Source organism: Rutidosis leptorrhynchoides, chromosome 4, assembly GCF_046630445.1.
Source record: "Rutidosis leptorrhynchoides isolate AG116_Rl617_1_P2 chromosome 4, CSIRO_AGI_Rlap_v1, whole genome shotgun sequence".
NCBI lineage: Eukaryota > Viridiplantae > Streptophyta > Magnoliopsida > Asterales > Asteraceae > Rutidosis > Rutidosis leptorrhynchoides.
The window spans coordinates 37,738,134-37,749,855 of record NC_092336.1 but is presented as its reverse complement, the minus strand read 5'-3'; the positions used below and the strand labels follow the sequence as shown (position 1 = coordinate 37,749,855).

The following is an 11,722-nucleotide window of genomic DNA, read 5'->3' as shown; positions in this document are numbered from 1 at the left end:
ATTTTTTCTTCCTTGTGTTTTGTATGGAGAGGGTAATCAGGAGATTTTAAGCGAGTATGGAAGACTTATCACGTGTGATTGTATAGATGATGGGTGATGGATGGGCAGGATTAAAGGATGATTTTGGATGGATGGTTAGGATCGAAATTTTTTTGGAGATATCACCTAATTGTGTGTTTGTTATTAGTGTAAGAGAGATTGTAGTTTTATTTAATATACTGTAACAAACTAACGTTGCATTGACTTGGTACTACATAAAATATAAGTAAAAGTATGGTTATTGTAGTTTAGGGTACGAAATAAACAAAATTTATAGTGTAGGGACTAAAATAGTAAAATAAGTACGTATTTCCCTCTAACTGTTGAATAAAGCAAAGACATCCGTACACAAAAATTTGGGGGATTTGATTCGAGAAACAGGGAAAAAGAAGAAAACAAGGACGGTTTTCCAAACCCTTGAATCTTCTTTTTTTCTTTTTCATTTTCTATTTCAGTTTCAATTCAATCATCTGATTTCATGTACTCTCAATCGATTCAACCTCACACGAATCATCCAGATTCACATCCTTCTAATTTCATGTTAGTACTTTTATTCAATTTCTTACGTATTATTGATTTCGTTATGATCGCTCTATTATTTGTGTTCTTGCTATTATTTATTTGATTGATTGATATTTTTTTTAATCAGAAATATGAATATGAAAGTGAAATTGCGTTTATAGTGATTTCTACGGTTTGAATTTCGAAATTTAAAAAATATTGTTATTACTCTGTGTGTGTATGATTTTGAAACTGTACGTATACATTTCGCTAGGTTATTATGTGAACTTGTTTGAAGAATATATTGATATAAGTTGAATATACATGTTACTGTTTTTTTTTTTTTTTTTTTTTTTAATTTAAAAGATGAAGATGATGATTGATAAAGGTTATTCGTATGGATCAATACTTAATTAATTTTTTGATCATAATTTTAGAGTACTTAGTAATTTTTTGATTTCATGTACAGTAATATCTTAGTAGAGTTTGATTAATGAATATTTAAATGTACTTATGTAGATGTGTAGTTTAAGGATCTTTTGTGATGGTGTGTTTGAACTTTGAATTGCAGATGACATATGTGATGTAACGAATCGTGCTACGATTGTTAAATTGGGCTAGATTATTACCCAATGTGACTACTGTGGTTTAGTTTTTTAAAATGGAAGGTCCGGTACAGAACAAGATAGTTATGTCACATTTAAACGGTCCTCACCATTCTGATTACGATGGAGATGGAAGATTCAACGGAAAACTTTGTAACAAGAGACGTGTTTTTGTCCAAACTGAAAATGGTTGTGTTTTAGGAATGGATTTGGAAAGAAAAGACAATGCTCATATAGTTAAACGAAGGATGCAGTTATCTTTAAACATTCCCATGGATGAAAGTTCTTTAACGTTTGGTGATATGGTTTTGAACAATGATCTTAGTGCTATTAAAAATGATTCTGCGCTTCTTTTAACCAAGAAGATAATGCAGAGAAGCTCATCGACTCCTTGTTTGTCACCAACTGGGCGAGCTTTACAGCAAAAAGATCAAAGTAATCTTGTGGAGATCATTGGTCAATCTGGTCATTTTACCGAAACATATGAGCTTGTGGAAGAGATTATTAACGGGTTAAAATCTGATGTTGAACCAGTTCCAGTGAATGGTGGGCTGGGTGGTGCTTATTATTTTAAGAACCAATATGGTGAGAGTGTTGCTATCGTTAAGCCTACAGATGAAGAACCATTTGCGCCAAACAATCCAAAAGGGTTCGTAGGTAAAGTTCTTGGTCAGCCGGGCCTTAAGCCTTCTGTGAGAGTTGGTGAAACGGGCTTTAGAGAAGTTGCAGCATATCTTTTGGACCATGACCATTTTGCCCGTGTGCCATTAACTTGTTTGGTAAAGATCAGCCATTCGATTTTCAATCTTAACGACTGTGTAAATGGTAACAAGATTATGAACAGTAAAGTTATCAGTAAGATTGCGTCTTTACAGCAATTTATACCACACGATTTTGATGCTAGCGATCATGGAACTTCTCGATTTCCTGTTGCTGATGTACATAGAATAGGGATATTGGATGTTAGAATCTTTAACACAGACAGACATGCTGGAAATTTACTTGTTAAAAGGGTTAGTGATGGTCAATTTGGTGAACTCGAGCTCATTCCTATCGATCATGGCCTTTGTCTTCCTGAATGCTTGGAGGATCCCTACTTTGAATGGATTCATTGGCCTCAAGCGTCCATACCATTTTCAGAAATCGAACTCGAATACATAAACAAACTCGACCCAATTAGTGAATCTGAAATGCTAAGAAGAGAGTTACCCATGATCCGTGAAACATGCATACGTGTTTTAACACTTTGCACGGTTTTCCTGAAGAAAGCAGCAGCTTTTGGGCTTTGTCTAGCTGAGATAGGTCAGATGATGAGCCGCGAATTCAGATGCAAGAATCAAAAACCGAGTGAACTCGAAGTTGTGTGCTTAGAAGCTATACGTCAAGTACTTAGCTATTCCGATTCTGAAGAAAAAACTGATGCAAAACATTCAAATGTCAGAAAGCATTCTATGGCTTCTACAGGGGCTATGTCTTGCAAGAAATTGGGTTTGGGTAAGAAAGGCAGGGGAAATGGGCGGGTCAAAACGGGTCTCATGGGGGTCAGGTCAAGTGCTCAGGAGCTGGTTGGTGCACCCACGAGTTTCGTGAAGGTTGGGGATATGAATGACGATGAATGGTGGTGGTTTCTGGAGAAGTTTCAGGAACTGGTGGGGCCTGCTATGGCTGCTAGGAAAGTTTCAAGTGTTAGCTTGAGAAACAATCTTAGGCTTGGGAGGTCTTGCCAGTTTTGACACTACTTTTTAAAGGTTCAACATAATTGCCTAAAAATGTTGTAAGTAGCTTTATCAAGCAACATATATAGTATTAGTTCATAGTAAAAATAACAGAACTTTATATGAGTCATTATCTTGATTACTTTCAAATATATCTTGATTTTCCTACTAGCCCTAGATGTTGATTATTGCAGTGCTTAATGAAGTAGGTGTTTTTACATTTTGGTGATATACTGTGTAGCATCTTATATAATCCAATTACTTACGAGCAACAATGTATACAGTTTATAACAGCATACAAGAAACTGCTACGCACGTAACAGTTTTCGTTTTTTCTTTTTACATTATATATGGATCCAACAACATGTTCATACACAAATCTATACAGCACAAGATTATGTAAAACAGAGACGGTAAACACACAAACGAAGCCTTAAAGCTTAACAGCATAATACTTGAACTAGATTAGGGGCTTGCAAACAGACTCTAGGAACAACTTTTTCCCATGAAGCTCAACCGTAGGTGCACCTGGATTGTTCTCGAGCCAATCAGACGTGTCAGCAATGGCCTTCTCAATTTTCTTCAAGCTCTCATGACGTAGCTTCTTATTGACATTGTATTCTTTGATCTTTTTCTTCATGTTGTACAAGTAATACTCTAATGCATTGTATGCATCTGCTTTCTTCTTGAATTCTATGTCATCAAGTTTATACTTTTCCGCATCTTTAATCATTTTTGCAATCTCTTGTTTTGACAGTCTTCCGTTTTCGTTTGTAATTGTGAGCTCTTTACTCATACCAGTGTCTAATATCGTCGCTTTAACTGTTAAAATACTGTTTGCATCTATATCGAAGCATACACTTACTTTCGAAACGCCTCTCGGAGCAAGCGGGATTCCTCTAACTGTTAATGTCCCCAACAAATGGTTATCTGTAGATCTTGCTCTTTCACCTTGATACACCTTAAACTTGATAGAAGATTGGTCATCCTCAGTTGTAACATAGTTTTTGGTGTTTTTCTTAGGTATTGGAGTGTTTCGTGGGACCACAATGTCGAATATTTCTCCAATTACATGAACACCAAGTGATAAAGGAGTGACATCAACTAGCGATAGCTCACGAAAACTCTTGTCACCATCATCACTTAACTTTGCAGCCATAACAGCTGCACCAAATGCAACAGCTTCGTCAGGGTTCACACTTTTGCATAACTCCTTCCAATTGAACATTTCGCGCAACATATGTTGGATCTTAGGTATCCTAGTCGAACCACCAACGAGAATAATCTCGTCAACCCACGACTTTTCCATTTTCGCCTCGGCTAAACAATTCTCTAGTGTCTTGATGCATACATTGAATAAGCTCATATTGAGTTCCTCGAATTTAGCTCGAGTAAATCTCATAGAGAAATCAATTCCATCATGCAAGCAATCTAACTCGATTGACGTTTGAGTAGTGGACGAAAGTATCCTTTTCGCCTTTTCACACGCAGATCTTAACCTCCCTAACGCTCGTTTATTCCCACTCAAATCCTTCTTCCATTTCCTTTGAAACTCTTGAACACAATGATCCACCATACGGTTATCGAAATCCTCACCGCCCAAATGAGTGTCACCAGACACCGCTTTCACTTCAAAAATACCGCCTTCTTCAATAGTCGATAAAGAGACATCAAATGTACCTCCACCTAAATCAAAGATGAGTACATTTATCTTGCCAACAATATCAGACTTATTGTCTAGACCATAAGCAATTGCAGCTGCAGTTGGCTCGTTGATCATACGAATAACGTTCAAACCAGCAATAGTGCCCGCGTCTTTTGTAGCTTGACGTTGTGAATCATTGAAATAAGCCGGGACAGTTATAACAGCATTTTTCACAATTTTTCCGAGGTACGCCTCTGCAATTTCTTTCATCTTGCCAAGAACCATTGATGATATTTCTTCGGCTAAAAATTCCTTCTCTTGACCTTGGTACGTGACAACAATTTTCGGCGTGTCGTTAGGCCCTTCTATGACCTTGAATGACCACAACATCATGTTGGCCTGCACCTTCGAATCACTGAATCTCCTTCCGATTAACCTCTTAGCATCTGAATATTCATAAGAATATGTAATCAAGTATCATGTAGATGTCCAAGTTCCACACAATATCAAAGTTGAATGTTGATCAAATTAAATTTTTGCACTTCTGTTGATACTATAATGCCTTTTGCTTGTTTAGAAGACATTAACTAGTAAATAATGTATGTAATCTAGTCTAGGATTAAAATTATTTTTTCTTCAAAACTAAGTGTAATTTAGTGATCGTTTACCTTAAAAAGAAAACTATAAATCCTGAATATATATGAGGTCTTATAATTGAATTTAGTAGTGTTCTATACTGAAGAGTACTCTGTAAACAAATTTTTAAACTAGTGGAGTCAGTGCCTCTCAAATAGGATAAGTCATGTAACAAATTGTTGAATTTGCTTAGGATCAAATGATAATTGATACTAAGATCAAACTTTTGATACCTTGAATAAATAATAATTGGTTTGTAGCGACTTCCTTCTAGTCTAGTCGTGGGTTCTTTACCCGCGGGTGGAGTAGTGACTTCCTTCTAGTATAGGGTACGAGGAATGATTGTCTACACTCCACCTCCCCATACCCTACATTCGTGGGATTGTGTATTGTTGTTGTTGTGTTGGTTTGTAGTTTCTAAGCTATATATCTGTAAGCCAACTTAAAGAATTTGCTTAGAATCAAATAAATGGTTTAATTAGCAGAGTTCTATCTAATGAATATTGAAATTTTCTTTAACTGATCTTAACAATAACTAAAATTCAGTAAACTAACCAAATATTGTATTAGCAGGCCTCATGGCAACTTGGTTCTTGGCACCATCACCGATGAGACGTTCTCCGTCAAGGAAAGCAACACATGATGGTGTGGTTCTGTTTCCTTGATCGTTGGGTACGATCTCTATTCGATTACGGTGCCATACGGCTACACATGAGTACGTTGTCCCAAGGTCAATGCCTATCGCCGGAGCTTCATTTATTTTTCCGTCCATTGCTGCCTTTCAATATCTAAAAATGAAATGATATGTTGTAAAGTAGTTTGTATTGTTCTTTTGAGGGTGATCAGAATCTAGTTTTTGGTAAAGTACTTGTTACCCTTAAAGGGATTAGTCTCATCAATGAAACAGTGAGAGTAAGAGTAGGTCACTGGGTTTTTTATGTCAAGGTCACAGAAGAATTAGATGACATCGTTGAAATTGATCTAGAAAACCCTAACGTTAGTGAATGGGGAGATGAGGATGAAGATGGTAATAGTGAAAACAACGAGGAAGACGATGAAGATATCCCTGTTAATGTCGACATCGAAGAAGAAGATTCTAATTTCAGTGTTAGTTCAGAGGAAGATCAGGACATTGAAAGTCAAAACCAGTCCTTAGATGATGAAGGTTACCGGAATCTAGTGCCGGAAACACCGTTAGCAGATGAAGGGTCGGGCACCGGTGAGCTTGCATTGGAGTCCAACAAAATTAATGATGTTGTCTCTTCGGTGTCTAGAAAAAAGGATATTGGAAACACAAAAGACACCACGCCTGAGCAAACTAACCCTAATGATCTGCATCGGGGTAGTAAAAATAATGTTGATAAGATGCCCGACAGCCGCATCGACCTAGAAACCAGGGACAACAGTAACTGTAGTTACGTAAAAGAAACTACCAGCTTTCCTGCTCAAGATGGGCCCCTTAGCCCACCCAACCCAAAAATTAACATATCACCAAAAGCCCACACTAGCCCAAACCCAAGCAAAATTAATCTCCCTAAGCCCACTTGTGCCACACAACCCACTGAGCCTACTATCTCTCCTAAACCCAACAAAGTTGCCAAATCTCAGTCCACAAAACCAACCGAACCTATTACCCTCTTCAACCTAAACCAACCTACCAACCCATCCTTCAATCCATCCCAACAGAACAAACCTGCCAATCCTAACCAAACGACTCACGTATCAGAAAAGGCAAACACAAGGTCCAGCGAAACCCTACAGAAACACAACACCAAGCCTACTGTTAATAAGATCCTAAATCTCATCGATGTTGATACGAAATCAATTGAATCTGAAGATGGTACTGAAGTAGATGATCTAAGTGAAGACGGGGGCGGCATCAGAATCATGAGCAAGAAGAAGCAAAAAATCGTTGAAAAAGGCCCCAATATTGGCAATTGGAGGGCATCTTCAGTAATTATGCGGGGTAAATGCTTAGCAAGGGCAAATAAAAAAAGTGACAGAAAAACTGTTTCAAGTCATAATCGATCATCACTAAAGGGAATGAACGACAGAAGTAGCGAATCCAACCATAGTGTGTCTTCGAACAGGAAGCTCAAAAACATCAAGAAAAGAAAGCTACAATCAAAAGGTCTTGCTGGGTGTGGTGACAGTGGGACCCCGGAAGGCAGTGAAGACTTAGGTGTATTCGCAAATCAAATAGGTCTTGAATGGGACGTCAACCCATCAAAGGTCTAATCTATCCTCCCCTCCTCGTTTTTGTTAAGTTTAATATGAAAATTTTATCTTTAAACATCAGGGGGTTCGGGTCGGGTAAAGTTAGTAAGGCTGGGGATGTTAGGAAAATCATTTATCGTGAAAATCCATGTGTGGTTGCCATTCAAGAAACGAAGTGTAATACCGTTGATTCCAAATGGGTCAACCGTCTTTGGGGGTCAAATGACGTCGATTTCATCCAAAAAGAAAAAATTGGCAAATCGGGTGGGATCATGTTGTTATGGGATTCTAAGGAGTTTTCTATCGAACAACACTTTATAAGTGATTTTTTTATTGCAATCAAAGGGAAATGGAGGGATAGGGACGACACATCTTATATAGTAAATGTCTATGGTCCTCATGACGATTCTAACAAAAAGAAATTGTGGTCGAGTCTCGAGAACTTTGTAGGTCAAAACGATGGGGCATGGGTCGTTTGCGGCGACTTTAACGAAGTCCGTTCCGATTCTGAGAGGCAGAGTTGTGTTTTCAAGGATAGAAGAGCGAAATGGTTCAACGAGTTCATAGACAATACTCATTTAATGGAAGTCCCTCTTTGCGGTAAAAAGTTTACAAGAGTTTGTGACAACGGGATCAAATTTAGCAAGCTCGATAGATTCCTCATTTCCGAAAAATTCAACAATATGTGGAGTGACGTCTCGGTTCTAGCCCTTGAACGGAAATTGTCCGACCATTGTCCTATTATTTTGAGGGACAAAGTAGTTGATTTTGGTCCTAAACCGGTGAAAATCTTTGATGAATGGTTAGATGAAGAGGGGTCGATGGATGTCATAAATAAGGCGTGGGAAGATTCAAGCAATGGTCAAAGACATGATTGTAACTTTCGCAATAAGCTCAAAAAAGTAAAATTCGCCCTAAAAGAGTGGAGTAAAGAAAAGTTCGGGCATATCGACAAAGAAATAGATGAACTTAAAAAAATCTCTGAGAAGTGGGAAATCATTGCTGAAAACAGAACATTGAGCGAAGGCGAAAGACAAGAATGGTTAGATTCTAGAAAAAAGTGGATTGAAAAGGAAAGAATTAAAGGAAATATGGCAAAACAAAAGTCTCGAATTAAATGGGTTGTTGAGGGGGACGAAAACACGAGTTATTTTCACTCTTTTCTTCGTAGAAGACTTGCTAGACGTAACATCAGAGGTCTTTCTATTGATGGGACCTGGTGCGAAGATCCTGTCTTGATTAAAAATGCAGCATTTACTCACTTCAAAAACCAATTTTCTGAAGTGAACAATAATTCGATGAGATTTACAGATCAGCCTTCGACAACCTCGCTGCCAAAACAGATTAGTTCAGCTCAGGCGGCAAGTTTAGAGCAGCCTTTTTCCGAAGCAGAAGTGTTAGAAGCTGTCAAGGGGTGCGGTTGTTCGAAAGCACCAGGTCCGGATGGTGTTAAATTCAAATTTTTCAGACTTCATTGGGACTTAATCAAAGACAGTCTCATGAACGCCCTCAACTGGTTTTGGAGTGAATGTGAAATTTCTAAAGGATGCAATGCGTCGTTCGTTACCCTTGTTCCAAAGACACCGGACCCTTTGAACTTAAACGATTATCGCCCAATTAGCCTGATCGGATGTTACTATAAAATTCTTGCAAAAGTCCTCTCAAACCGAATACGAAAAGTGTTACCGGACCTTATAAGTGAAGAACAAACCGCCTTTCTGAAAGGTCGATATATCCTTGATGGTGCACTGATCGCAAATGAATCAATCGAATTTCTTAAAAAAAACAAAAGAAAAAGCCTCGTTTTTAAAGTCGACTTCGAGAAGGCTTTCGATAGCCTAAGTTGGAACTTCCTTCTAGAAATGATGAAACGGATGGGATTCGGCGATAGATGGAGGAAATGGATCATAGCATGTCTTAAATCCGCCTCAATTTCCATTTTGATTAATGGCTCACCCACAAGTGAATTCTATATTGAAAGAGGGGTTAGACAAGGAGACCCCTTATCACCTTTTCTTTTCAACATCGCGGCGGAGGGCTTAAGTTTTCTTACCAAGCAAGCTTACAACAACGGGCTTTTCAAAGGGGTTTCCATCGGGTCCGATAACATCCCAATCACCCATTTACAATACGCGGATGATACGATCTTCTTTGGCGAATGGAATAGACAAAATTTTTGCAATTTAATGAAAATTCTCAAATGCTTTGAAAACGCTTCGGGACTCAAAATCAACTTCCAAAAAAGCCTTCTATTCGGTTTAGGGGTAAGCAATGTTGAGATTGAAAATTTGGCTAGGCGGGTTAATTGTAAGATTGGCGAGTTTCCTTTTATATATCTTGGTATCCCGATTGGCAAAAATATGAATAAAGTTGAAAGTTGGAACCCCATTATAGATAAATTCAACTCGAGACTCGCGGATTGGAAAGCTAAAACGATCTCTTATGGTGGAAGATTAACGTTAGTGAAGTCGGTCCTTAGTAGTTTACCGTTATATTATTTCTCCCTTTTTCGTGCCCCGATGAGTGTTATTAAAAATCTTGAGAGTATTAGGAGAAAATTCTTTTGGGGTGGGACGGGCGAGTGTTCTAAAATGTCGTGGGTTAAATGGGATGATTCGCTCTTACCATATGGTGAAGGCGGTCTAAACATTGGGTCTCTCCGGGGAAAAAACTTAGCTCTTTTGGGGAAATGGTTTTGGCGGGCCAAAACCGAAAATAGCTCGCTTTGGGTGTCGGTCATTAAGAGTATTCATGGTGCTAACGGTCTACTCCCACCTTCGGGCTCTCGTAGCCCGCAAGGGAAGAGTAGTGTTTGGCTTAATATATTACGTGCAGGTTACAATATTAAAGATGTTGGAATTGACTTCGCAAACTCCCTCAGCAGAATCATTGGAGACGGAGCCAACACACATTTTTGGTCAGACGTGTGGCTGGGGAACAGGGCCCTAAAGGACAGTTTTCCCAGACTATACCACTTCGAAAGCAACAGGGAAGCAAAGGTCAGGGACAGAATAGTGTGGAGTGCTGGTTCGTTCACTACTACATGGTGCTGGGTTCGGGATTTATCAAGCCGAGCAAATTCAGAGCTAAACTCAATCAATAACCTTCTTAACTCGTATTCAAAGCAAGACAAAGCCGTGGACTCATGGAATTGGAACCTATCCACTAACGGTATGTTCACTACAAAAAAGCTATCCACATTAATCGACGAAAAAATTCTAAGTGGTTATTCGCGTACAAATCCCGAGACTCTCAAAAATCATTTGGTGCCAAACAAGTTAGAAATCTTCATGTGGAGGGTCCTCAAAAAACGGCTCCCGGTCCGTACCGAGCTTGACAAGCGAGGTATTGACTTGGATTCCGTTAGATGCCCTATATGTGACGATGACGTGGAAACTATCGACCACCTTTTGTTCTTTTGTCGAGTTTCAATGGATATATGGGAAAGAGTATATAAGTGGTGGGGCCTAGGTCCGGTCACAAACCTTAGTACAAGCGAAGCTTTTCGTGGGAATTGTAACCGTAACCTAAGCCACATCGAATCGTTGGTATGGCAAGGTATAGAATGGACGTGTGCTTCTTTTATTTGGAGAAATCGCAACCAAAAAGTTTTTGCTAATTCGTGTTGTAGTGTCCCGGCTATGTTGATGGAAATCCAACTTAAGTCGTTCGAGTGGATATCAAACCGTATCAAGGATCGTAAGTTGGATTGGCTTGCTTGGATTTCGGACCCATGGTTGAGTCTTGCTAGAATACGGGGTTAAGATGGTTGCAGTCTCAGCAGCTCTCCACCCCATGCTTCGGCTCATTCCTTACTATTTCGGCTAATCGATCTCCTGTTTTGTTGTTTCTCTTGTTTGCTGCTGTTTTCGTTTGTTTTTAGTTTTATGTACCATGTATTTCGTTGTTTTGCAGCTATATCTCCTGTAATATAAGCTGCAGCTATATCCTTATTCCGTGTAATGGGTTTTAGGGCCCCCAGTTTGTGCCCTTTCGTTCTAATATAATTGCTTTTCGAAAAAAAAAAGTAGTTTGTACATCCTTTTATTTCAATGGATTTGTAAATTCAGTCGATAATTAATTAGAATCATAATGTTTTTATATAAAGTCAGATACAGAAAAGTCAAAAGTCGTCCCTGTTTATATATATAATTTGTTATCTGTATTATTTACTTATTTTATAAAGAAATGAAAACTTCTACAAAATTTACAGGTAACTTCTACGGAGTATAAGTTTTGATATTAAAATGAAAGATTCTTTGAAAGATACATTATAAATTGTTTAAATGTAGTAAAAATAAGATAGAAATGGTCGGGACCCACAAAAGCAAAGACCATAACAATGAAAAGTCTAGTTAGATCAT

General features: G+C 38.4%; 2 protein-coding genes across 2 annotated transcripts; one reads left to right on the top strand and one right to left on the bottom strand.

Moving 5' to 3' along the window:
- The first annotated feature begins 399 nt into the window (after positions 1 to 399).
- Positions 400 to 3,276, top strand: LOC139843198 (phosphatidylinositol 4-kinase gamma 7-like). Its single transcript, XM_071833261.1, has 2 exons — positions 400 to 579; positions 1,112 to 3,276. Exon 2 carries the CDS (start codon positions 1,202 to 1,204, stop codon positions 2,876 to 2,878), a length of 1,677 nt encoding a protein of 558 aa, XP_071689362.1. The 5' UTR covers positions 400 to 579; positions 1,112 to 1,201; the 3' UTR covers positions 2,879 to 3,276.
- On the bottom strand, positions 3,120 to 11,415 carry LOC139843197 (heat shock cognate 70 kDa protein-like). Its single transcript, XM_071833260.1, has 3 exons — positions 11,396 to 11,415; positions 5,697 to 5,965; positions 3,120 to 4,951 (listed from the first exon to the last, which is right to left on the bottom strand). Exons 2-3 carry the CDS (start codon positions 5,911 to 5,913, stop codon positions 3,321 to 3,323), a joined length of 1,848 nt encoding a protein of 615 aa, XP_071689361.1. The 5' UTR covers positions 5,914 to 5,965; positions 11,396 to 11,415; the 3' UTR covers positions 3,120 to 3,320.
- Between the last annotated feature and the right edge of the window lie 307 nt (positions 11,416 to 11,722).